This window comes from Haemaphysalis longicornis, unplaced genomic scaffold, assembly GCF_048455015.1.
Source record: "Haemaphysalis longicornis isolate Haplotype H1 unplaced genomic scaffold, Haemaphysalis longicornis Haplotype H1 scaffold_1, whole genome shotgun sequence".
NCBI classification, from domain to species: Eukaryota; Metazoa; Arthropoda; class Arachnida; order Ixodida; family Ixodidae; genus Haemaphysalis; species Haemaphysalis longicornis.
The window spans coordinates 347,665,872-347,693,495 of record NW_027526203.1 but is presented as its reverse complement, the minus strand read 5'-3'; the positions used below and the strand labels follow the sequence as shown (position 1 = coordinate 347,693,495).

The 27,624-nt window shown below is 51.0% G+C and overlaps 1 protein-coding gene and 1 pseudogene across 1 annotated transcript in view; both read right to left on the bottom strand.

Annotated features, from left to right (window-relative positions):
• Positions 1 to 1,794: 1,794 nt before the first annotated feature.
• Positions 1,795 to 11,196, bottom strand: LOC144159838 (CCR4-NOT transcription complex subunit 7 pseudogene; annotated as a pseudogene).
• Positions 11,197 to 19,513: 8,317 nt separating this feature from the next.
• LOC144153732 (monocarboxylate transporter 11-like) overlaps positions 19,514 to 27,624 on the bottom strand; it is a 42,232-nt gene continuing 34,121 nt past the window's right edge. Inside the window, exons 5-6 of the mRNA XM_077685424.1 lie at positions 23,678 to 24,140; positions 19,514 to 19,986 (exon numbers count right to left, since the gene is read on the bottom strand). Of these exons, the coding sequence (XP_077541550.1) occupies positions 19,835 to 19,986; positions 23,678 to 24,140 (615 nt within the window). The 3' untranslated portion in view covers positions 19,514 to 19,834. The remainder of the gene's footprint in view (positions 19,987 to 23,677; positions 24,141 to 27,624) is intronic.

Here is a 27,624-nt window from a genome sequence, read left to right as displayed (position 1 = left end):
CGCAAAAGTTTAGACGGCGCAACGGACAGCATGGTCGCACATATCTTCAACTAACGCAATGTTTGTTTACCACGCGGGAAAGGCGCCTTCGGGGTGTCGCCACAGCGGCGCCGGCGAAAGCGCGCCTGGCGCGCAACATCACACCTTCCAATTTTTGTGGCCATGGACGGCGGTAGATGTAACTTATATAAAGGTATACATGCTGAAAGCTGCAAAGTAACCGATAACTGCGTAACCCTTACGTGTATACGTATATAAAGGTTATGAAGATATAGGTTACATTTGTACCTTATAAATTATAGGTTACGAAAATTCGAAAATGTATACCTCTATTAAGGGTTACCCAGCTTAGAGTGCAGCCAGAGACGGCAAAGAGTTGCGTCAGACCGTGGGAGGCTTTGTGGAAGGGGACGCTGCAGGTGCGGGTCAAGGGCACCATGCGTGCACATGTGAATTCTTCTGGATGCCATTGGGAGATTGCTGTTTCCCGGGCAAGTATGCGGAGGGCCCTAGCTGCGTCCGTCCTAGACAGTGGAATGAGCACAGTCGCCGCTGTTTGATGCGACAGCCGGGCGGCAGCGTCTGCACTTTCGTTGCCGACAATGCCGCAGTGGCTGGGAAGCACTGCAGGGTGACATCATGACCCGCCTGGGTAGCACGGTCGTACACCATTCTTATTTCTGTCAGGAGCTGTTCGTGAGCACCCCGGCACAGGGCTGACTGGAGAGACTGAAGTGCAGCCTTCGAATCACAGAAGATAGCCCATCTGCGGCACGAACTTTGCTCGATGGTGCGAAGAGCGCAACGGATGGCCGTAAGTTCTGTAGCCGTGGAGGTTGTAGGATTGGCTATCTTGGATTGGCTGGACAGTGACATTTGTGGAATAATAACAGCGCCGGCAGAACCCGACGATGTTACCGAGCCATCGGTGTATACATGGGTTCGGTCATTGTATGTCTCGTGCAGGTATGTCAAAGTTAGCTGTTGCAGGGCTGGTATGGGAAGATCGCGTTTTTTCTTTACTCCTGGAATACCTAGGCAGACTCGGAGCTGCATATAAATATTTGGGAGTGTGGATAAACGAAGGGGATAACTACTTAAGAACTCACGAGGAGCAACTTAAGGGTAAGGAAATATTGAAGCATACAGCTCTGTGGGGGTATAACAAATATGAAGTAGTGAGATGAATGTGGAAAGGAGTAATGGTTCCGGGTCCCACATTTGCGAATGCAGTAGTCTGCTTAAAATCAGACGGTCTAGCAGGCTTTGAAGTGAACAAGAGAACGGTAGGCCGTTTGACATTAGGAGCGCATGGAAAAACAACTAGCGAAGCAGTGCAGGGAGATCCGGGCTGGGGGTCGTTTGAAGTTCGAGAAGCGCAGAGTAAAATAGGTTTTGAGAGGAGGTTTAGAGCAACGAATCAACGTAGGTGTACCACTAAAGTTTTTAGGTACCTATACATGAAAAGCGTGGACACGCACTGGCTAAGGAAGACTAGAAGGCTAACGATGAAATACGGAAAGAACAGTGGAGAATTCAAGACAGCCAAGGTAACCAAAAAAAAGGCAAGGCAGATAGAAACGAATAAATGGAGAGGGAAAAATGGAAGCTAAATCTTCGTTAGAGATGTACATCAGAAAGGAAAATTTCTACGATAATTCCCAGGGCAGTGCTTTGCTTTTTGAAGCTATATAGAGCAGGTCGCTATATAGAGCAGGGGAAAGGGGGTAGGAAGCGAGGCGCTGGAAGCTGCTGGCGAGTTCGGCGTTTCATTCTCCTTGTTCGAGCCGTCAACTACGGAATACCCAGACCGACCAGAGGTCCGCAGAGCTTGGCGTTGGTGATCTCTCCTTCAAAAAAGATCTCTCGTATCTCGAAAAAGACTTCTCCAGTCAGCAAGCTGTCGCTTCCTGCCTGGTGTCGCCGCCCTATCTGCTCCAGCTCCAGCTTGTCAGCCATCGTTTTGAGGCCTCCCTTGAGGTACGTGCAAGTCTGCGCCAGGTGCTTGAAATCGTAGACCACAGGGAAGTAGAGCCTCATCACCTCGATGAACTCGGATATGTCTTGCGTCAGCGGCCCGTTCGTCAGCAGTCTCAGCAGGTAGGCCACGTCGTAGGCACCGTGAAAGCAGATCAACTTCCCGTCCTTTGAAAGGACCACGCCGCACAACGTCAACAGCTGGGCAAACTCGTACGTGTCGATGCCCTGTTTTGTTTGCCTCTCGAATCCTATGCCACAGTACGATGGAATTGTCAGCGTACATGTCCTTCGTGAGGTCAAACTTGAAGTTGAATTGTCAGGTCCAGTAGTGTGGAGGCTTGTTTCCGGCCTCGTCCATGAAGTTGAAGGCTATCTGGATGACCTTTATCATGTTCACGTTCGAGCGGAGGCTCTGGTAGTCGTAGTCTGCTCAGCTGGGACAGTTGCTTATGACTTTGAACGTCACACCGGGAAACTCCGTGTCCATGGCGACAAATTCGTACCGCTTGACGATACGGTTAATATCTTTCAGTTCCTCGTCGAGGTTAAAGGCCCAGACGTGAAGTATACAGGGCGTCTCATTCGGAACTGCGAGGACGCCGCTGCCGACATCGACGGAGGTAACAGCGTTCGTGCCTGCGACATTAGAACTAGCCATGGCCGTACGTGCGAGCTCGCACTCATGACTTCGCAGTCTATCGAGCAACGAGACCAGTAGAAGCGGACACACGAGTCGCGTGGACTCCTTCCAGTGCGTGCAAAGCTTGTGATTGTTAAGATGGACAGCCCTTGTCCAGGCCGCGATGACGTTGATAACCAACACAATGGCTCTCACCGAACACCAGGAGATTTGACCGAGTCGTAGTTGGAGACGACGCTGAAGGCGAAGGCGACGTTACGGCTCTCGCCAACAGTCTGGAGACTTGACAGATCCTTAGTTGACTGAGCAAAATGCGTCAGAGGTAACGAAATCATGGTATGACATTTAGTAAGGCAAAAGGAACGCACGTCTCAAAGAGGCGCAAACAGCCTCAACAAACGACGTGGACACCACCTCGAACCAGGGTTGATACATTGAACGCCGATGAAAGAAGCTAGAAATGCTGCAAGAGTGGCGCTGCAGTCCTGCCCTGCGTTTCACGTTTGTGCTCCGGTTTCATTTTACCCACGCCTTTTTTTAGATGCAACGCATCTCTTTAACTCGCCTTGTCCCTCCGGCGTCTTCCGGCGTCCGTAGTCCGCATCCCTCCCCCATTCTCCTCGCCGCGCCAGCTGCGCGCTAACGCCGCTCTCACCGCAGCGCCCTCCCCCATTCTCCTCGCCGCGCCAGCTGCCCGCTAACGCCGCTCTTACCGCAGCGCCATCTGCGTGTTAGCGCTCGCTCACGTCGCCGTGCCAGCTGTGCGTCAGCGCGCGTTAGCGCTCGGTTAAACATCTAACACATGCGCATGCACTGCTCTCTCTCATTCCCCTCATCGTTAACGCGCGGTACATATAAACGCGGTAACTGCGCCGCTCCGCTCAGTCGTTCCGCCGCTCCGATGACATCCGATGACCACCGATGATTTGAATGGAGACTAACAGGCCTGCTATCGCGATGGTCGGCGCAACCGTACGTAATATAATGGAAACAACAACAAATTGACACGCTAAATGGAAACAACCTAACGGAAACGCAACGGAAGCCCCACGATGCGTCGCATCTACCCATGGTTCCCCTCGCGGGAAGATGGTGTAAATTTTATTCTTTATGCACATGCATGCATAATTGTTTGTTTTTCTTGATTGGCCTGTTGGTGGGGTGCAATTTTCTACATCGGTAGCAGCGCAAGGCCACCCGCGATGCTGCGAGGTATTGTTTAAGATCTTGGTGTCTTCGTGCGGTCGAGAGAGAGAGAGAGAGAGAGAGAGAGAGAGAGAGAGAGAGAGAGAGAGAGAGAGAGAGAGAGAGAGAGAGAGAGAGAGAGAGAGAGAGAGAGAGAGAGAGAGAAGCACTTTATTAAAGAAGACCTCTAAGCGAGGGAGGTGGCCAGCAGCCAGAGCTGTGCGGCGACCTTCGTAGCCCGGGCTATGATGATCTTCTGTCTCTCCGGGTCAGAGCAGCTCACCGCTGCCTCCCAGAGCTCCGAGGAATTGATTTGAGGGAGGGGATCATATGGAGCCCACATGTGATGTTGCACCGTGGCCTTGTCTCCGCGTAGTGGGCAAAAGGGAGAGGGGTAAACTGAGGGATGCATGTGATGGAGAAGGGCCCTATTGGGAAGGGATTCGGTCTGTGCGAGCCTCCATAGTCGTTCTTCCGTGTAAATCAGTGAGGGGTGGGCCGGTGGGTATTTGAGGCGAGAGAGGCGGTAATGAGTAGTTATTTCGTTGTAGCTCAATAGGCTATTTCGGGCTGATCTGGCTCTGTGAGAGGCTACAGAGGTGGTGCACACCCGGGAGGTGAGTGCTCGGGCTGTCGTGTGTGCCACCTCGTTACCCCCAAGCCCAGTGTGGGCAGGAGTCCAAATCAACTCAACTTGGGTAGTAGGTGGGTTTTGAAGGATAAGTTTTAGGGCCTGGGGTGAGATGGTACCTGCAGCATAATTTCTAATGGCCGTTTTCGAATCAGAAAATATGATTGAGGGTGGTGGCCGACTTGCAAGGACTACTGCGATTGCCGCCTCTTCCGCAGTGACCGGTTCTGCCGTGCGGATCGTGAGAGAAGTGAGTGGCGGATTGTTTGGGGAGTTGATGACTGCTATAGCGAATGCATTGCGGTGCCGATATTCAGCTGCATCGACATACACTGTGTCTGGGCGTATCGGGTACTTTTCAGCAAGCTTTTTGGTCCTGTGCATCCTGCGGCCCCGGTGTGCATCAGGGTGCATATTTCGAGGGAGGGGGCGGATTCTGATGTCAGCGTGAATTTCCAGTGGGATAGAAGACTTGGAAGCTGTGATGATGGGCGCTTTGAGTTGGAGGCGTTGAAGCAGATGCTGTCCGGGAAGTGTTTTGGTTAGTCGATTCAGTTGTCCAATACGGTGCGCTTCTATGAGCTCCTGTGCCATGTTGTAGGTACCGGTGGTCTCAAGCCTGGCAGTGGAAGTGCCGGGTTGGCGTTGTAAGGCAACCTTATAGATTTTCCGTATCAGACAATTTATTTTTGCTAGGTCCGCGTCAGTTGGGAGGAGGTACGGGAGGGAGTATGTAATACGGCTGATGACAAATGCTTGGATTAAACGTAGTCGATTAGCTTGTTTAACGCCGTTATTTCAGGTAGCAATGCGTTTAATTAAATTAACCCGATGGTTTGGGGTACGTGAGAAGAAAGTTGTTTTATAAAGTCCGTAGTAGTTCTGGAGCGATTTATAGTGAGTCCGAGAACTTTTATTTTTGAGACAATCGGTGAGACTCAATATAAACATGGATATTTGGGTTCCAATGTTGTCTTTTCCTTGGGGGTAGAAGCAATAGCTCAGATTTCGTGGGGGAGCATTGGAGGCCAGCGAGGGCAGCGCCCTCTACTACAGCTGTCGCACCAGCTTGGAGAATTTCTTCTATTTCGGCGTCACTGCCCCCCTTGGTCCAGATTGTAATATCGTCCGCATAGAGACTATGGTGAAGATTTGGTATTTTGTTCAGTGCTTCCGCGATTTGAAGTACGGCTAAGTTAAAGAGTAGCGGTAAAAGCACTGCTCCTGGTGGTGTTCCTATAGATGGTAAGCTAAATTCTTCCGTTTCTAGAGGGCCAAGGCGGAGCGTCACTGTTCGCGAGGTGATGAAGGCTTTAATGTAGTTGTATGTTTTTATGCCGGGGTAGATAGTAGAAAGGCCCTGTAATATTGCCTGATGCGTGATTCTATCAAAGGCCTTTGCAAGGTCTAAGTCTAGAATTGCAGCTGTGTCGGCCCGCGGTGGTGTGGCTAGGATGTCATGATGAAGTTGAAAATGAATGTCGTTAGTTGAGAGCCCAGCACGAAAGCGAAACATTGTGGATGCGAGAGCGTTTCTTTGATTTATGAGTTTGAGGAGGCGAGAATGTATGATATGCTCTAGAAGTTTCCCTATGCAAGATGTGAGTGAGATGGGTCTAAGGTCATCAATGCTCAAGGGTTTGCCAGGCTTTGGAATTTGGAAGAGATGTTTGCGTAAGTCCACGTTTGAGGCAGGGTACCTGCATTCCAATGTTGGTTAAAGAAGTACGTTAATGTGGTAACCGAGTTGTCTAGATTACGCAACATTTTGTTGGTTACCCCATCTTTACCCGGGGCTGAGTTAGTTTTGAGATTAACAAGTGCTGCCCTGACTTCCGCCTCCGTAATATCTGCATCTAGGTGCTCATTAGGAACTCCCCGATAGTCTGGAATGGGGCGTTGTTCACCACTGGAAATGTATTTTTCTTTGAGAGTTGTAAGGAGCTGTTGTGTACCAGGGTAACTGTGTATTAACTGTGTCATGCAATTAGTTTGTGCTGTTTTGGACTGAGACGGGTTCAGTAGGTGTCTAAGCAGGGACCATGTGCGTTTCATACTGAGTGTTCCCTTTAATTGATCGCAAATTTCTCCGAATCTACTGGTTGCTAGCTCAGTCGCATATTTTTCTGTCTTGTGTGCAAGTTCAGCTATTTTCTTTCTTAGTCGTTTATTTTGTTTACTGGCTTTCCACCTTTCTCGTAGGTTACGTAGGGCTGCCCACATGCTATGGAGGCGCGAGTCTATACCATGTCTGCCTGAATTTCTGGATCAAGTAGCTGATCATGCGCTTTCTTATCACTAATCAGTTCCGCAACCCATGTGTCTAGGGTTGGTTCTTCGGAGGACTGTTCATGGCATTGGTTGCGGGTTATCCTGAAGGCATGCCAATCCGTTATACATTTTTGTTTGCGTTCAGGTTGAGGGGTGACACAGGATGGGATGGTAAGCTGTATGATATAATGGTCGCTGCCTAAATTGTTATCCATGTTGTTCCAACAGGCATTTTTTATGTTATGAGTAAATGCAAGGTCCGGTGTGGTATCTCTCTGTGCGCTATTTCCTATTCTTGTTGGTATGTCCGGTGGTGTTTCGAGTGTAAGCCTGTGCGAGTGTGTATGCTCCCACAGTAAGCGTCCTTTGTTGGTGATTGTCGAATAGCCCCATGCAGTGTGTGGGGCATTAAAATCTCCGACTATTAGGATGGGGTGATTCTTCGCTTCTTGTTTGGCTAGGGAAAACAGGGTTCTGAACTGTTTGAGCTCTTTCGGGTCGCTGTATACGTTCAGTACATACAGACGAGGAGAAGACGGACTTTTTGGATACATGGTAACCATGTCGTGCGGTATGGACACGCTGTCGAAGCGTTTTATGGGTTGCCGAAATGTTGCGATGTACAAGAGCTGCGGTGTATGGGTTGTTGGGGCCTTGGAATGATTGGTATCCACTTAATCTGACTCGAAGACCCGGTTCTTGTATTGCTATGACGGAGGGGCCCGGGGTTTAGCAACCGTGGTGATGGCGTGGTGAAGAAGAGAACGTTTTCGGAAAAAAACCTCGGCAATTCCAGTGCCAGATACAGATTTCTTTAGGGGTTCTTCACCCATGATGTCAAAGTCCTGGGGTACAGGCGCTTTATACGGAGTAACGAATTGACTGAGACAGCCGTGCAGTTCCGCCCTCATCGCCTCTATCGATGCTTGCATGGCCGCTTTGGCACTAAGAAGTGATTGATAAAACTGTATGTATTCGGCTTTCTGCTCTATAAGGGTACTGTTGCGACCGGGTGGGGGCACCCGATCCGAGCTCCGTGGCCTCCGACATACGAGTGGTAACGTGTATGATGCGAGCGGCCAGCCGCTGTTGCAGCCGTGAAGAAGTCCAGAAGCCGTAGGCTAACGTAACTGTTTACTTCATAGCGAGAGGGGAGCCGAAGCCAAAGAACAATGCCCCGACGGGCGAGGTTACAATACAGGACTCGAGCAGAGCGACAGCATCGATTCGCTGCTCTAACAGGAATGGTTTACAACGCTTGCGGGGGTCTATTTATACCCAAAAGCGGTAACGGTCAAAACGCAACAAGCTGCAACACGCCACGAACGTCACAGACACACACAACGCTCTTTCCAGAGTTCGTAAGCCGTTCATAGCCTCGGCGCACGTTGAGTCCGGGAGAGGGGAGAGAGGAGGACTCCGCTGAGTTCGCGGGGCCTCTGTGTCCTTGAAGAGCGTTGAGACGAGCCTCGCCGGCAGCCGCTGAAGTTTTGAAATGCGCCGAAAGCGAAGCGTCTGGCTCGGCTTGTCGAAACTTGTCACCGACATGGTGGCGCCTGACGGCAGAAAGGCGCACGCAGTGGCTTCGCCGCACAGCCGTGGAGTGATGCGGGAAAGTACGGCGGCGCTGGCCGATTCGTAACAGCTTCTCCGCCGGGGGTCCGAGATCCCGATGGATAAGGGTCTTCAACAGTTGTCCGGAGGGATGCTGTCGAAGTGAAGTGCTCGGCAGACACTCTACTCCAGGCCTGGGCTGTACGACACCGTGCTGGAGCTTCACCGGGCGGGTCACTGGACGAGTAGTGGCTCCCCAAGAACGTCTGTGGCTTGGTCAGGCAAGCAACAGAACAACACAGGAAGACACAACCGCATCCCCGGCAAGTGCGAAGACAAATCCACGCTGAAGCTTTACCAGGCTTTTAGTTGCGAAAAGGTACGCGAATAACTAACTACTCTAGTTATATTTTTGCCCAGCAGTACTTTAGACAAGTGACAAACTTGAAAGGTGACATTTCGCGTGATTGGAAATGTCCCACACAAAAATAAATGTAATCGTAAAGGGCGAAACCTGCGTCAGGAAAAATAATGAAATTGAGAAAGTCAGGCGTCTACAGGCCATTTCTTGCCTTAAGGACTCCGACTTAAGCCATCAGCATGGCAATTCAGTTTCCCCTTTTTGTACCGCACTTCAAATGTATACTGCTGCAGAGCCAGACTCCAGCGTAGGAGGCGACCGTTCTTTGAGGACATCGTGTGCAGCCACGTGAGAGGGCAGTAGTCGGTCTCTACTATAAACTTCGAGCCGGCGAGGTAGCAGGCCAGTTTTTGCACCTCCCAGACGAGACACGCACACTCCTTTTCGGAGGCGCTGTACGCTTCTTCACGAATCGTCAGCTTACGACTTGCGTACAATACTGGGTGCTCCTCATTGTCGTCAGCTTTCTGACACACAACTACGCCCATCCCACGGTCAGTAGCATCACACTGGACCACGAAGGGCTTTGAGTAGTCTGGCGAGTTCAGTATAGGGTGGCTCGTTAGAGCATTTTTCAGGTCGGCGAACGCCTGCTCTTTTGTTTCGTCCCACGCGACTGCTAGCGGTTCGTTTTTACGAAGCGCGTCGGTTAGAGGGCTAGCCAGCTCAGAGTACCTCGGAATGTACCTCTGATAGTAACCTCCGATTCCCAAGAACGACCTAATGTCTGTCTTGGTTCGGGGCTGCGGGAAGTCTCGGATTGCCGCTACCTTAACTTCAGAAGGTCGGCGATGACCCCTACCTATAACTTGACCAAGGTAAGTGACTTCCGCGCGGGCCATTTGACATTTAGGTGCCTTGATCGTTAAGCCAGCTTCACGCAAACGTGAAAGCACGGAGCGCAGGTGTTCCAGATGATCCGGCCACGAGGCGGAATAGATAGCCACGTCGTCTAAATAGGGCAACGCATAGTCGTCGAACCCCCTAACACTTTGTCCATGAGACTTGAAAAACAGTATGGTGCGTTTTTCAGCCCAAAACTCAAAACCTTTGGTCGGAAGGTCTCCATGGGTGAAATAAACGCCGCGTAACGGCTAGCTTCCTTCGTCAGCGGGACCTGCCAGTATCCCCGCACTAAGTCAAAAGTGGAAATGAAGCAAGCGCTGCTTACTTTCTCGATACGTTTCTCTATGTTCGGTATATGTTCGGTCTATGTTCGGTCTATGTTCGGTAACTTCCTATAGTCTACACATGGTCGCGGATCCTTGCCAGGAACTTCAACCAGTATCAGGGGTGAAGTATAGTCGCGTTCGCAAGCCTCTATCACATCCAGAGCCAACATTTTCTGGATTTCAGTTTCCAGAATTTCGCGCTGTCGCGGCGACACTCGATACGTCTTTGAACGCACGGGCTGGGAAGACGTAAGCTCGATGTCATGCGTTAAGAGGGAAGTTCTGCCGGGCTTATCCGAAAACCGGTCCGAGAACTCTTGCAACAGTGCCTCCAACTCACGTTTTTGGTCAGGCTCCAGCTCCGCCTTCTTTACTAGGTCGTTAACGAGTCTACTCGTGCCGTCATGTGTAAGCGGACCCCATTCCGGAATCTCGGGGGGAATCTCCTCGGGTATGTTAACTAGCATCTGCACCACCCCTTCCCGCTGCCTGTAGGGCTTTAGTAGGTTGCTGTGGTATACTTGCTGGAGCCTGCGCTTTCCAGGTACGCTCACAACGTAGTTGGTTTCAGACAATTTTTGAAGGATCTTTGCCGGGCCTTCCCACTGAACTTCTAGTTTGTGGCGTTGAGACGGCCACAAAATCATTACCTGGTCTCCCACCTCAAACTGACGTGCCCTGGCTCCCTTGTCGTAGTAGGGTTTTGACTTTTTCTGGGCTGTGCTCATTGCGGTGCCCGCTAGCTGCTGTGCCCTGTGCAAGCGGTCCATCAGCGAGAGTACGTATTCTACAACCATCGGGTCTTCGCCCCTACCTTCCCACGATTCCCGGAGGATGCGGAGGGGGAACGTAACGAGCGCCCGTAAACAAGTTCCGCTGGCGTGAACCCGGTCGTCTCGTGAGGAGCCGTTCTCAAAGCAAACATCGCGGCCGGCAAACGCAGCTTCCAGTCAGTCTTTCGTTCGTAGCACATGGCTCTGAGAACGCGCTTCATTACTGAGTGAAGCTTCTCGACAGAGTTCGACTGAGGATGGTACACGGAACTATGAATGAGTTTTACTCCGCACTTCTCGAGAAACGTCGTCGTTAGTGCGCTCGTAAAAACTGTACCCTGGTCTGACTGTATTTCCGCCGGGAAGCCAACCCTGGCGAACACTGACAGTAGGGCGTTCACAATTTCCACTGAGCTCAACTCCTTCAAGGGCACGGCCTCGGGGAACTTAGTAGCAGGACAGAGCACTGTCAAGATGTGACGGTAGCCAGAGGTCGTCACGGGCAGTGGGCCAACCGTGTCGATCACGAGACGGCGAAAGGGCTCCGTGATAACCGGCACAAGTTTCATGGGCGCTTTGGTTTTGTCTCCTGGCTTGCCCACTCTCTGGCACACATCACAAGTGCGCACAAACTTTTCGACGTCGCGAAAGCATCCTGGCCAGTAGTACTCCTGCAATAGGCGGTCTTTTGTTTTTCGTATGCCTAGGTCCCCTGACCACGAGTTGCCGTGTGCGAGATGCAACAAATCATTGACGATAGACCTGCGGGACAACTAATTGGTCATACTCCACCCCTCTCCGGTCTCGATACTTGCGATAAAGTATCTCCTCCCTCGCCTGGAACCTTACGTTCTTTTTCGCAACCCCTTCAGTTACATTATCCAGTAACTTTTCCAGCGTGTGATCTTTTCTTTGCTCTGCGCTCAGTGCCGTATACTACCGACGTGCAGCAACCGCTCTAAACTTTCCGACGTAGGTGCTACAAAAAGCTCTGCCAGAGAATCATCTGTTTCGGCGGGCTGCTGCTGCTGCTCGACACCCGCGATCTGAACCTGCAAGGAGGCCGACTGGCTGCGTTCGGAAGCAACGTCGGCGCTAGTCTCAGTAAGCTTCTCCACCTCCTCTCTTCGCGAATCGTTCCTGCTTTCAACCGCCGCCTTCGCTCCGAGTTCGCGAGCCTTCGAGCGCGTCAGCGCGAACACTATCCCTTCCCCGAAAACGAGTCCCCTTTCGCGCAGCAGCTGATCGGACCTGTTCGAGAAAAGATACGGATACTGCGCCGGAAGGCTGGGAGAGACAGCGGCCTCGGTTTCGAGCTTTCCGAAGGGACCATCGATGGTTATACTGGCGATCGGAAGACACACGCTTTGCGCTTCTACGGCCTGCTTTATCCACGCGCAATCGCCCGTGAATTGGTGCGGTTCGACGTAGGACGGGTGGACCACGTCCATTGTTGCTGCGGAATCGCGAAGAACTCGGCACGGTTTGCCGTTAACTGCAAGCTCGCGTACGTAGGGCTCTAAAAGTTGTCTGCTATCCTCACCCTGGTCTACTATGTGAAAGACAAGCTTGCCCTTTTTGCAACTAGCTGCGAAATGCCCTGTCTCGCCACAATTGTAGCACGCGGACTGCTTGCGCGCTTCGAAAGCCTTTTTTCGGCGCTGTGCCTCTGCGTTTGCGTTCTTTTCGTTTTCCGAGCCAGTTTCATTATTCGCGGATTCGGTCACTTTTGCTCCGCTCTTTTCGTAGGGAGCTCTGCCTTTCGGCCCTGACTTATCAGGCCTCGGCCTGAACTCTTTTTGGCCGTCTTTCGGCCCCTGCGCACCTCGACGTGCGATGAACTCGTCGGCTAGTTGAGCTGCCTTATCCCCAGTATTTACCCCTGGCCTATCTTGCACCAAGAGTCTCAGGTTTTCTGGTAGACGGCGATAAAACTCCTCAAGACCGAATCACTCAACTACCTTGTCGTGCTCTCCGAAAGCCTTTGCCTCTTTGAGCCACTCTTCCATATTAGCCCTCAGCTTGTAGGCGAACTCCGAGTACGACTCGCCCCTAGCTTTCTCGGCTTCACGGAACTTCTGGCGAAACGCCTGTGCTGGCAGTGTACTTACGCAGGAGGCTAGACTTGACTTTCTCATAGTCCTCCGCCTCCTCCTTTGGCAAGCGGGCCATCACGTCGGATGCCTCACCTGGCAAAAGCGTAAGCAGCTTTTGCGGCCATGAGTCTCGGCTAAACTGGGCCCTCTCACACGTACGCTCGAAGTTGACCAAAAAAAGACAGATGTCTTCTCCTACCTTGTAGGGTCGCATTAGGTCACACATCCGTAGCGTAGGCCGCTCAGTCGCCGCAGACTGCCCGCTGCTGCCACTCTGACGTCTAGGTCGAGACGCCTCGACGTCTAGACGCTTCATTTCCCGCTCATGCTGTCGCTCCTGTTCTCGCCTTCTATCCTGGCGTTCCTCACGCTGGCGCACCGCCTCTGCCTCTGCAGCCTGACGTTTAGCGGTCTCCCTGTCATTCATCGTCTCAATGCACTCACTCAGACAGCTCGTCATCGTCAGCCCCAACAGCGAGTATAGCCTGTATCAGCTCTGGCTTTCTCAGCGCGTCCGTAACATCCAAGCTCAACTCTTTTGCAAGCTCCAACAACTGCGGTTTTTTCAACGCCTTCAAATTCATGGCCGGTCTAGAGTACTGTATGCCCACTGCTCCAAAAAATGTTTTGCGCGAATAACCCACGCGACAAAAACACACGCCCTACCAGCTATCCTCAGAAGCCTGGTAAAACTCAGTGAAGAAAAGTCCCGCACTCACCCTTGACCGCCGTGAATTCTGCGAAGTCCGAAGCCGCCTTGACGTCCGTGGTGTTGGGTCTCGCACCACTGGCTTCAGGTGTTACGAAGTTGCCATCCGACCGCTGCCAATCAGTTGTTGCAACCGTGTCATCCCAGCGCTGACACCAGTTGTTGCGACCGGGCGGGGGCACCCGATCCGATCTCCGTGGCTTCCCACATACGTGTGGTAGCGTGTATGATGCGAGCGGCCAGCCGCTGTTGCAGCCGTGAAGAAGTCCAGAAGCAGTAGGCTAACGTAACTGTTTACTTCATAGCGAGAGGTGAGCCGAAGCCAAAGAACAATGCCCCGACGGGCGAGGTTACAATACAGGACTCGAGCAGAGCGACAGCATCGATTCGCTGCTCTAACAGGAATGGTTTACAACGCTTGCGGGGGTCTATTTATGCCCAAAAGCGGTAACGGTAAAAACGCAACAAGCTGCAACACGCCACGAACGTCACAGACACACACAACGCTCTTTCCAGAGTTCGTAAGCCGTTCATAGCTTCGGCGCACTTGAGTCCGGGAGAGGGGAGAGAGGAGGACTCCGCTGAGTTCGCGGGGCCTCTGTGTCCTTGAAGAGCGTTGAGACGAGCCTCGCCGGCAGCCGCCGAAGTTTTGAAATGCGCCCGAAAGCGAAGCGTCTGGCTCGGCTTGTCGAAACTTGTCACCGACATGGTGGCGCCTGACGGCAGAAAGGCGCACGCAGTCGCTTCGCCGCACAGCCGTGGAGTGATGCGGGAAAGTACGGCGGCGCTGGCCGATTCATAACAGTACATTCAAGTCTTGCGAAGCGTGTTTCTGTTTGCGAGGACGGCCGTTCGGGGGGTTTATTCTGCGGTTCCTCTGAGGGTGAATTCGAGAGGGCTTTGCGCTTAGGAGGAGGCGACGTGGGGTTTTGTCTAGGGGAAGGGTGACGTTTGAGCATGTAGTTTTCTCGTTTTAGAGTTTCATTTTCTTCCTTAAGGGCGGTGATTTCCGTTCATGGTTTGTAATTCTCGTAATACATCAGCTAGGGGATTGTTAATTGGGCGGATGACAGGAGGGGGTTGGAGCTGTGAGCTGGGAGGCACACGTGAGCCGCTCACCTGTTGCCGTTTTATTCCAGGTGGTGTCTTGTGCATCAGGTGTTGAGGGTTGCTGGAGTGTCGCTCGTTGCTGGCCGTTTTGGATGGTGACTTCTTGTGGTCCTTAGCTTGTAGCGGTGGGAAGGAGTCAAGTGTTGGAGGGCTTTGTTGTCCCACGACTTGCGCATAGGAAAGCGGTTTGGGCCTCGGTCTGTAACGTCGCGCGCAGTCCGCTAAGCCCGTGAGGTGGGTTCCTCGGCATACTATGCACCGCGGAGTGCAGGGATGATTTTCGGGGGCGTCGGTGATGCCACGACAGCGGGGTGCAGTCTGTCTGTTCGGGCACACATCCTGGCGGTGGCCCGACTGCCAGCACCGGGCGCAGGCTTCGGTCTACCGGCGTAGAGGCTTGCATCTGTATGTAGCCGCTCTGTACCGAATCCAGTATGGCACGTGTGGCCCATCGAAAAGAATCTGCGCCATGTTCGAGGTGTTGAGGCGGCGAACATCGAGGATCTTTAGGTGAGGATTGTAGTTGTAGTCTGTAGATACTCTGTTCTATTTGATCAGGAGTGTCCGTTTCGGGGATATTAAAGATGATACCCAGAGCCGTGTTTGCTGGCGCTGGTACACGAGTTGCTACCTCGTAGCGTTGCTCACCGATTAGGATAGATGATAGTGCTGCGTATTTCAGCGCTCGGTCTTCGGAAGGAGTGCTGACCACGATAAAATTGGATCTTGCCTGAATGCGGATCTGGTCTTCACAGTTGGGAGTTACTTGAGCATGCGCTTGGATTGTGTCCGCGAGAGCCGCTACAGGAAGCGTGGCTAAGTCTAATCCGCCTCGTGGACGCAGGACAATCTTAACGTCGTTCGGGGGAACGACTCAATCGGAGCGATTCGCGGTGTGGGTCTTCTCTGGCCCTGCGGCGTCGAGCGGGCATGCTGTGCCGAGACACTTGCCTGTTGCGACGGAGATTCTACGTTGCGGATGGCTTTCAGCTTGCGGCGAATGTGCGCCCAACACGGCGTGGCTAGTTAAGCCGTAGCGATGGGCTCACCCATGACTTCGTTTTCCATGGCGCAGGGGCAAGCGAAGGGCGGCAATGCGCAGCTGCCAGCGTGGCGAGAAAACGTGGAACAAGGCTGTAGCGCTAGGCCTGGTTAGGCATAGCCTTGGGAGCGGCGTGGTCCAGTCTTTCGGTGGCTTGTAGAGAAAACAAAGTTGGAAGGATGCCTAGAAGGATGATACCCAAGGGGTCCAGCTGTCTTCCGGTGAAACCACAGCAAGTTGTGGAGACGGCAATCAACGCTTTCTCCAATTAAAACGATTAATCTGCGGAGCCGACGGGAGAGCGGGCGTTCAGCGTGGCCCCCTATCGGCATTTTCCTCGTGCGGTTGAAGTTCTATTTCTAGAATGTATGGACAGCGCCTCCACGATTGTAATCATTCACTCTCCTGGAACATGAGGATGATTGCATCGCCAACACACAAGTTTTCACCAAGGCCGATCCACACTGGCCATGTCTTGACGCAGCGTCCTATAGGACGTCAGCCTTGCCTTGAAAGCTGTACCCCGGGAACGGCGTGCGAACGTTTATTTTTTATTCGCGGTGCGGCGCTGGCAGCCGCTCTTCCGCTCGGACCACCTTTAGTCGCTTTTCGACAAGCTCTATGCTACGCCCATCCTATCCTCACCCCCCCCCCTTCCCGTTCGGGCCACCGCTCGGTCTGCTCGCTCTGACAGAGCTCATTGGTTGAAACGCGTGTGGTCGAACGCCCAACTCTTCAAGCATCTCCTTTTTGTGTATTGATGTTATTGAATGAGCAATAGATGGGGCACGCCGGCAAAAAATTGCGTCCTCGACCCTTGGACAGAGAGCGACAGAACGGAGGAAGATAAAGCACGTGCCGGGAGAGCTAGCGTCAGCCGAGCGTGCATGCTGCGTTCGCTTCGTAGCCGATCTCACTGCTAGGAGTTGAGTCTAGCCTAAACGGTGGCGGGCGCACCCGGTCACCTGTTGTATACGCGTTGTGAAATGTGTGCGCCGTGCCTAGAGGGCCGAGTAGGTACTGCAGGATGGTGGAGTGAAAATGGCGGTGACAAAATGCCGATACTGGTGGGCAACAAAAGGAGTGCCAGTCAGCCAATGCCGTTGCAGCGCAAGCGAGCAAATGTGTTTACTGAGACGGTTAGGACGAATTGCACGATTGGCACGGCGTATATGTATAAGTAGGGCCGATACGGCATGCGAAGAACGCCGTTTTGCGGACTTCTAAGGCCTGAGCAATTCAACAATAAGTATTCTTTCTTTTATTGACATTTTTAATTGGCTACGCTGCGAACAGGCCCAGATACCACGAGTTCAGAAGACAGAGAAGTCGGACCCCGCCATTATCACCTTCAACTCTGCAGTCCCTCCGCGAGTTGTTAAGTACTACATGGAACTGGTGAGAGTTGCGGAATACAAACCGAAGCGGATAGTATGCTTCAACTGCCATACACTGGGCCACATGGTGAAATTCTGTCCTGCCTCAAGCGTCTGCTGGGACTTTTGCCGCCCACAATTTTTATTCATTCAACAATTCAACAATTTTTATTCATTTTTTTAACAATTCAACAATTTTATTCAACAATTTTTATTCCTATCAACATTAAGAAGATGCGCCAACGGAATACCCTTAAAACCCTCAACTGGAACACTTTTCGAGATAACTTTCACGTGGACGAGGACCCCGCTCTACTCGACTTTGTACACAATGTCACGGATGAAGGAATATGGCTTTTGAAACTGTTACAAGCACAGTCGATGTAGAGGTCCCTGACGCTCACAAGACCCGCCTCCTTCGTACAGCCGAGCGCCTTACTGAGCGGTACCGCACGGGCGGAAAACGGCACCGGGACCTGATACGTCTGAAGAAACAAAGTTGTTAACGCCTATTAAAGAACGCTCCAAATAGAGAAATGGCACGATCTCTCTCATCGATTGGGCCAAGAGAAAGGTCTTGCCCATCTATGGAGCATTTTTCGAAGCTTGGCGGGCAAGACGAAATCAAAACTTCCTATTGTTGACGAGTTGATGTGACAGACAGATCCATACGACGTTGAGGACAATGTTATCCACACGTTCTTCCTCCACGCCACGTGCGACAAGGCACAGCTGTCGCGTCTACCCTGCCTCTCAGTCCCCAACCTACAGGAGTCACTTGACGAACCCTTCACCAAGGGTGAGCTCCAGGTGGCTCTGGGACAAGGCAAACCTTGCTCGGCCACTGGCCATGACGGGGTTACGTGGCAGGACCTGCGTAATCTTTCTGCTGCGGGACATGAGGCGCTTCTTAAACTGATCAACTCTTCCTGCGAGCAAGGCCAAGTAGACGACCACCTGAAACTCAAACTTCCGGCATCAAACTTCCAAGCCAGCCAGATTTATAAAATTGCCCTTCCCGTTCTATCCCGCAAACCTTTTCCCCGCACTGTGGTCTGGTTGTGGGTCTCCGCCCACACAGGAATAAGCGCAAACGAGGTGGCCGACCGTGAAGCTCGAGTCACGGCCACTCGATCTCCCTTCTTTGGTCATCTCGGCCACTCAATCTTACCAAAGCGGAGAGATCCAGTGGCCGTGCTCGAGCTATGTCAGTTCACTTTAGCTACGTCTACCTAGCCGTACCCTAACTCCCGGGACCGGGAGATCACATAACATTAGAGAGTTTTAGCATAGCGGCTAGCGTACGATACGCTTGGATCGGCGGGTACCGGTACCCGACTGTGCACGTGCGCGCGGGCACGGCGGGGAAGGTCACCTCTTACCGGAATGAATGCGCGGGCCTGGCGAGGCGGGCCGCCCGTCCGCGAGGAACGATTGCGCACCTGCCCAGTCGGTTCCCAAAACCCGCCGACCCTAGCGTAGTGTGTACTCTAGCCACTATATTAACACTATTACCGCTGCCTGCGCTGCCACTGACACGTTCTCGCCGCTCAAGCTCACCTCCTCCCTCTCTCCTCTCATTCACTCCTCTCTATTCGTTGATTGATTGTGGGGTTTAACGCGCCGACGCAACGCAGGCGATGAGGCGCGCCGTAGTGGAGGGCTCCGGATTAATTTTGACCACCTGGGGATCTTTATCGTGCGCCGAAATCTCGTACACACGGGCGTTTTTGCTTTTCGCCTCCATCATAAAAGCGGCCGCCGCGGCCGGGAATCGAACCCGCGACCTCGTGCTCAGCAGCGCAACGCCTTAGCCACTGAGCCACCGCGGCGGGTACTCCTCTCTATTCCCTCGACCCATCCCAACACACTATTTGAACGTAAACCGTGTTATGAAGTGATCTCTCTGTCACGCCCATCCGCACCCCTTCCCTACCCTTCGTCAAGTGGACAAAATTTTTTCGTGTCTTGTGACACACATAGTGGGAGACACTTTCCAGCACAAGGGCAGGATAGCAAGTATTTAGTGTGCGAGGTGTGATAATTCTATATGTCCTTTCTCTTTTTGTCTTTTATATCGAAGCTTTATTTCTCTCACTCATGGCGGTGTCGTAACCAAAACGAACTGCAGGAAAGACGACTTTACAAAGTGGGTGGGCACATGATGATGATGGCAGAAGAAAAAAAACTCTTCCCGTGGTCGGAATCGAACTCCTCGCGTTATGAAGTCAACGTTTGTCCTAGACACGGTCGAAACAGTTTGGATTTTAAAGCGTATTTGAACGCTTCACTTTGGACGACGACGATGGGGGAAGGGGGGGGGGGGGGCATCCACCTTTCTCGTGACGGATTTGTTTCCTGTCGTCTCAGTTTGGACTTTGACTCGCACACGGTTTGCACTTTGATCGTTGACGCTCGGACTTCGAGTGCAGCGGCTTTGACTTTGGTACTTCATCATTTGGTTTTCGCACGCAAGAAAGCTTCGCGTTTGAACCGTCGTCGTCATCAGACGGAGTGTATTTGATTTCTTTTTTCGTTCCCCGGTACCGAGAGTTCGTAAAAATATATTTATTTTCTTTTGTTTTTGAAGCGCTTGTGCATGTAAATACAAGCAGGCACGTAGCCAGGGAAGGGGTGGGGGGTAATTGGTTGTCAGAACACCCCCCGAAACTTTCGGAAAGCACCCCCAGAAAAATCTTCTGGCTACGCCTCTGCCGAGAAGTACACCAAACACTTTCGAGTGTCAACTTCCATCGTCGCTGAGCTTGTGCACGGGGTGGTGAGTCCGCTCCTCGGGCACAGCGCAGCATGAACATGCGTGGACGCTGCTCGTCCAGTGGTCGCTTCGGCGGAGTTACGCTCGCGCGTGCGGCGTTAGGCGAACGGGAGAGCAATGCGCAGCTTGGCCGTCTGGTGCCTCCACTTGAGGAAAGCCACCGCACCCCAGCACACGGCCAGCGCTACCTCCATGACGGTCAGGCCCACCATCAGCATGACGTAACTGCCCAGGGTGTCCCGAACGTAGCCTGCACGCATAAACCACACTCTCAAGTGACCGAAGCTCCAGAGCATCTCGCCATGAAATGCACAGCCCTTGAAGATGGTCCGTGTCGTTATAGAGATGAAATAAATAAAATGGTAACCTTAGCAATTAAAGGAAAACAAAATTAGTGAAGGGATATGGCTTGATGACGTGGTTGTAGGCTGAATTTGAGACATTTGCCATCAATTAGTAAACATTCTTGTATAGTTCCGCTGCCTTGGGTGCCTAGCACCTAACGCTACGAACTTTCGGCAAAGACACCTTATCGGCCGTTTTCTTGCTGGTCTCATCAAAACGCAGGCACGTGAACAAGCTTAAAGGGACAGACAACCGATTTTTATCGAGTATATATTCTCTATCCCAAATGAAAGGGCATCACTTAAAGCACCTTGACGAGAAACGGTTTTGCTGATAACGCTCTAGAACTTTTTAAATCGAATTTTTTGATCTTGCTTGTGGTTGCCGGGCTATATAAAACGCTGGCTTTCATATGAGCTAGAGAACATATACGCGAAAAAAATCGGTTGTCTGTCCCTTTAAGCTACCATCATCATCAGGCTGCGACCACATTAACAGTAAAATTCTAAAAAAAAACACTGGGTATTACTCCAGCCTGATTCTACATATAATATTCACCCAGTCATTGCACTCAGGTTGCGTTCCTGACGATTGGAAGGTTGCTCAGACAGTGCCATTGTATTCGCTCCGGTATTCGCTCACTAATAACAAACTAATGCCCGATTTTCTTAACGAGTATACCTTCCAAACGACTCGAACCCATAATCACCTCAAGCTTAATGACCTACCTAGAATCAATCAATCGATTTTTTTATCCGCACCAACATGGCTTTCGTAAACAGTTCTCATGTCAGACGGCCAGCTTGTCGAATTCATACATGATATACTACAGGAAATGGACAATAACCATCAAGTAGTCGCAATTTTCTTGGATTTTTCTAAAGCATTCGATTGCGTCAGCCACAACCACCTACAAGCTAAGCTATCATCACTAAACATCCCTTCTAACCTGATATCATGGATCGAACACTTCCTAAAGTTCCTAAAGGGACGCACGCAATTCACCTCGGCTAATGAGCACAAGTCTTGTCTAAACCGCGTATCGTCCGGTGTCCCGCAGGGTGCAAGCCTATCTCCTCTACTCTTTTTCATATATATAAATGACCTGCCTATTAACATTACAACAAACCTAAGACTCTTTGCAAATGACTGCGTATTGTACCAAACCATTTACGCCGCATTTCTAACCTGCAATGTAACTTAGACAGCATTTCATTATGATGTATCAAATGGCACATGCCATTAACGCTAACAAAATGCAAATCACTCTCATTTTCTCGGAAACATGCCATATCTCAGTGCACCTATCACGTCAACAATGTACCGATCAGCTCAGTAATATCATACAAACACCTCCGTTTGCACATGACGTCATGCACATGACGTCAAACGCAGCCACTGCGTTTCCACGGCAGGTACTCTCGTTTCACTGGCTAGGGTTGCCAACTTTCCCCGAAGAAAAAACCGGCCCTTCAGTGGGGGGGGGGGGGGGGGGGGGGGGTATAAAGAAGGGTGAATTTGTGTTGGAAAAAAGGAGCCGCGTTTTTTTTTTTTTGGCCCTACAATGCCATTTATTGTAATGTTTTCCTACAGAGAAATCAACATAACATTTGTACTGAAAGTGGTTGAGATTTTGTTTATTGCTCCGAATGTGCTGCACTGAAAAGTAACCGCACTTGCCGACCGTGCCGAAGGCATTTCGTTGCGTTGTTCCTCCCCTTAGGAATCGCATCTCAGGAATCGCGGGAATCGCGTTTGGCCTCGTATTTTCTCTGCTCGCGTGTCTTTGCACAGCTTGTCAACCCATATTTATCATCATAGTTGCTGTATTGACGCTTACAAAAGACAGAAAAAGGAATAACCGCAGCATGATAGCCAAAAAACCGGCCAATGCCGGCCGGTTTTAAATACAGACCGGCAACCTGCCCGCTGCCTAAAAAACCGGTCGGGCTGGTCCAAAACCGGTCAGGTGGCAACCCTATCACTGGCAAACAATTCGTGTTATATGTTCAGCCTCATAATAGCCGTTCAACACATTATTGAGGCCTTTAGGCCTTCATATAGTCTGCATAGATTATAAGAAAGCATTTGACTCGGTCGAAACCTCAGCAGTCATTCAGGCATGACGGAGCCAGGGTGTAGATGAGCATTATGTAAGAATATATACTAGAGGATATTTACAATGGGTCCACAGCTACCATCATCCTCTATAAGGAGAGCAGTAAAATACCTATAAGGAAGGGCGTCAGACAAGGAGACACAATCTCTCCAATGTTATTCACAGCATGTTTACAAGAAGTATTCAAGAAGTTGGATTGGGAACAGGTGGGAGTAAGGGTTAATGGAGAATACCTCAGTAACCTCAGATTTGCTGATGACGTTGCCTTGCTAAGTAACTCGGGGGACGAATTGCAAAGCATGCTTTCCGCACTGGATAAACAGAGTAGAACCGTGGGCCTAAAAATTAATATCCAAAAAAACTAAAGTAATGATCAATAACCTCGGGACAGCCCAGCGGTTTGAGATAGGTGGCGAGGAAGTGGTAAACGAGTACATCTACTTAGGCCAAGTTGTTACCCCGGATCCCAACCATGAGGCAGGGGTAATTAGAAGGATAAGAATGGGGTGGAGTGCATTCGGCAGGCATGCTCAGATAATGAATGGCAGCCTACCTTTTTCCCTGAAGAAGAAAGTGTATGACAGCTGCATCTTGCCGGTACTCACCTACGGGACAGAAACTTGGAGGCTCACTAAGAGGGTTCGACTTAAATTGAGGACGACTCAGCGAGCAATGAAACGGAAGATGACAGGTGTAACCTTAAGGGACAAGAAGAAAGCGGAGTGGGTCAGGGAACAAACGCGGGTTAAGGACATATTAGCAGAAATTAAGAAGAAGAAATGGACGTGGGCAGGGCATGTAATGCCAAGGCAAGATAACCGTTGGTCATTAAGGGTAACAGAGTGGATCCCTAGAGAAGGCAAGCGTTGCAGGGGGCGGCAGAAGGTTAGATGGGCAGATGAGATCAAGAAGTTTGCGGGGATAAATTGCAGTTAGCACAGGACCGGGATAATTGGAGATCTATGGGAGAGGCCTTTGCCCTGCAGTGGGCGTAGATAGGCTAGTGATGATGATGATGATGACATTATTTAGCTACACTACTTCTGAACACAACTTATTAGAGGTGCACTACGCTTGCAGCCATGCCAAGCGTTCGTTTTTACAACTTGTCTCACGCTCAAACAATTCAGTGCACATAAATTCCATGCATGGGCCAGTGCCCCGAGATAGAAATTATCTAACGTGCGTAATAGTAGAAAAAATGGCAGCAAATTTAGGTAGACGCATTCATAAACGTTTAAACCAACATATACATTTACAATCTGAGCTCATTAAAGCAACATAACACAGTATTACGTACGCTGCTCAGGTTTTGTTGACAACAGCCGGTATACCGCGGTAGAATCATTTAGTTAACTAAACTCCGTGGATGAGCGTTACGAGTAAGGATTTTGTAGCTTCCGTAAAAGCAATCTCGGTCACGTAAGCCAGAAGGGACAGGTCTCTGCAGCGCCAGCAGCAGGCGCACGAGGCTCACCAATGATGGGCGCCCGCACGAGAAAGGGCACGGTGCAGGAGAGGCTCATGAGCGCGAAGGCCACGGGCACCTGGTTCTTGGTGAAGCGCTCGGGCACAAACACGAAGAGCAGGAAGCCGCGGCTGCCCTGGCCCCAGCCCACCAGCACGCTGGCCGTCACGAGCCAGCCATAGAGGTGGCCCAGCCACGCCATCAGCGCGAAGCCCACCGCTTGGACGACGAAGCTGGTAAAGATGACCGTCTCCTTGGTGGTCAGCCCGGCGTCCACGGCCGGCGCCAAGGACACGCTGGCCAGCGCCCAGCCGATGGACATAGCCGTCATGAGCATGGCTGCCTGGTAGCCGCGGAAGCCGCAGTCGTGCGCGAAGTCCATGATGGTCAGCGTGTACGTGAAGATGGCGAAGCAGCCGCACGCGTTGGTCGTGCACACGATGGGGAAGACGCCGCGCAGGAACGGCCGCACCTGCACGGACCGCCACAAGAGTCGGATTTTGGGGCAGGGCACCTCTGGACGCGTGGCAGGCGCCCTTGGTTGCAACACTGCACCAATCACAGGCCCAGTTCCTCCACGGGAGGAGTCAGTGCGTGCCCGTTTTCTAAAAGTTCCACAAGTGCACACCGCATTGAGGTTGGAGAGAAAAAAAATAAGAGAATTTTCGAAAACGAAAACAGTTCTTTTTTCGCAGTCTTGATGGATCAAAAAACGTTCAGCAACGTATCAAACTGAAAATTGTGTTTACACACCATCGTTTTACGTAAACAGGCTGAGAAAAGATTGGAGTTCATTAATTTAGAGCTGGATACTTTCGAGTCCCAGGAGCATTTGATGCGAATAGGTTAAGGCTTGAGGGTGCGCATTAGGCATCTCCTGTATGGAATTGGTGGAGACACTGGGTTCTTCGATTTGTAAATGTAGGGGGCGCCACCTGAATCACATACTCCAATTTACTTGCGGTGCAGACGAGTGCAGCAAATTTTCAAAATAAAGGAACATAAAATTACGTTTTTTTTATCTCTCAGCAGTCCAAATTTCAGGGATTTGCAAATACATTCACGAGACATATTCGCTGTGTGGATCGGTTCAAACAACATCAGAGAGAAAGCAGTTTCTCCTCTTTTGTGATTTCATGTTGCGAAAATGCAGATCAGGCATGTCACCTTCAGCCGCTCGCTTTAACTCGGGAAGATGTAACTGGCAGCGCGTGCCGCATATCAGATGCATGGGATGTACAAGGATGGGATGGCTTGTAGTTGAGACAGCTTGTGCCCGTGTGTATTATGCACGCCTGCATAAAGCAGAGCGAGGAGGGTCAGTGCGTTCGCTGATGCGGCAAACACAGACTGCGTTTGCCGTTTAGGAGACCTTTAGCAGTTTCTTTTGTTCTTGCCCCCTCACTGTTTTGTGCGAATAAAGGACATGAAGAAGTTGTGTATGGCGTTGCATTTGCCGCGGCGGCCGCTTTTCTGATGGAGGCGAAAAGCAAAAACGCCCGTGTGTACGAGATTTCAGCGCACGTTAAAGATCCCCAGGCGGTCAAAATTAATCCGGAGCCCTCCACTACGGCGCGCCTCATCGCCTGCGTTGCGTCGGCGCGTAAAACCCTAAAATCAATCAATGGCGTTGCATTTAAACAAGTTAGTAACTGTGCAAGTGGGATACAAAGAAATATGAACGGCATAGGTCACACACAGCCTTAGGTCATGTCACATAGGTCACGCCACGTCATCTGGCTGCCAGGTTTGAGAGGTCTGTGCATGATTTGGAAGTACGCCTGCCATTAGATCAAGTGCCTGTTGAGTAAACGGCGCTGCATTTCTGTAGCTGCACATTACAGTACCACTGCGCAGCAGAGCACAAGCAAGTTGCGGGCCCAACCTTTCGCACCTGACAGGGCCCATTTTGCTTGCAACGCTGAGCAGTGCTGGCTCGTCGTTATCGATAAGAGACGCGCAAGCATGCTGCCATGCCAAGCCATGCTGGTGCAGGCTCGCTCAAAAATTAAGTGTGAAGTTGAGCGCAAGGCTATCATGGGTTATTTTTTCCTCCTTTAAATAAGAATAAAGCTTGCAAAAATAATAACAAAAAAGTTGGAGGTGACATCTAAGTTTGAATCTTAAGATGTAAGACGCGATAGAGTCACTCGACTCCAAGGAAGCGTTTTCGAACCCAGTTGCTGCATTTACGATCTATGCTTCACAGGCACTCATGGCCAGCGAGGAGAGGAAGACTAGCAGCAGGGGTTTTTAAACACTGTGGCCCAGGAGAGACAAGGGCCCTCTGCTCTCCGGTGGCTTATGATATGATCGCGAAAGGATGCGGCTGCAGGGGCAGTTTGAACGAGAAGGTGTCAGTTGCAATGTTTCGAAGTGTTTAATCTCTGATGACTATGCTGGACGGTACATTGTTGCTTTTTGAGAAGAGAGAGATAGAGATAGAGTGGACATCTATGTTACGGAAGAAATAGTTGGGGTTTAGGAAAACGGAGCTCATGGATGGAACCTGAAGTCTAGGGCGTTGGGTACTTCCCTTGCCCTCTCATCAACTCGGGCTGATCTTGAGGTAACGAGCTGGTCAAAGCTGCCTCCCATGTCTCGATAGAAGTGGAATATGTAACGTCTGAGTTGTTCTCCCTTGAGAATGCCTTTGGAGATGGCTAGGTTGCGTGGAAGGGGATGGATGCTTCCCAGATTTTAGCAGTGTTGTAAGTTAATGTGTGACATGTTCCCACCGAACACCTTCGCCCACATAGATTTTTAAATACTTGTATTGGTGTATCCTCCACAGAGTTTGTGATTCTTCGGCATTGAGACCCCCATGAAGCAAGGGGAAGAATCGTGTTCCTACTCATAAGATGAGGAGACGTTCTTAGCATTGTTCTTGAAGGCGAGTGAGGTAGTCGTGGTCACAAGAAGCACGGTATACGAGTTCGCGTGCCTCTTGGTTGGTGCCTATAGTTCTCTTCCAGACCCTTGTGTCCGGGCGTCCAGGTGACGCTATTAACTTTCTGAATTGGGGAGTGGTGTATCTTACCGAAAGGCTTAAGTATTCTGCCTGCGGAAAATAGGCCAACGCCCTTTGAGGGTCTGTAATGATGTTTACGCTTCTATTCGATACTGCCGCTAGTCGCATCGCATGAGAGTCCAATTTCTGTTTCTTTGTTCAAATACATAGAAGGGCCATGCAGTCACAAAGATTGTTGAAGTAGTCAACTAGGACAATTGCTGTGATACTTTCGCACATGCCGGAGTCGGTGTACACTGGAGTCGCATGATTTTGTAACTTTCCTCAAATAAACTTGATCCTGCCATATCTCCTGTTCTCTGTAGGTTCGGATCCATGTTTTTGGTAAAGGAGAGTTATTAGGCCGAGTCGCTGGATCGATGGCAAGTCTATTATGGTGCCATCTATTATGGTGCGCAGTCGTTTCTTTTCTGAGGGGTAGCCAGTGTTCCATACGATGGCCCGTCCGATTTTATTTTCATAGCCCCCTCTAATTGGGCTAGGAGAGTGGTTTCTCTGATTTCTTCGAAAGCGTTATGAAGACAAAATTTGAGGCCCTATTCATCATCATCATCAACACATCCTATTTAGGTCGACTGTAGGACGAAGCTCCCTCCCATTGACCTTCCCCGCTCTTGTCCTGCGCTGCCCGAGTCTATTCTTTGCCTTCGAATGTTGTTATTTCGTCCATACCTTGAGTTAATGGCATTTCCCTTCTAAACCCTTCTCTGGCTGCCATTTTCTCACCCTGGTAGTCCACCGGTGGTCAGTGTCTCACAGTCAAAATTACGAGGTTGAGGACTGCCTCAGCTGCTGTCCTGATGGTGATTTTCATTGGTGCGGGTACATTTGTGGTAGGATAGGCTCTGCAATATCCGCTCATGATATGTGGCTGAATGAGTCTTACCGTTAGGCGTCTTATAACCTGGGAAATTGGTTAAAGACG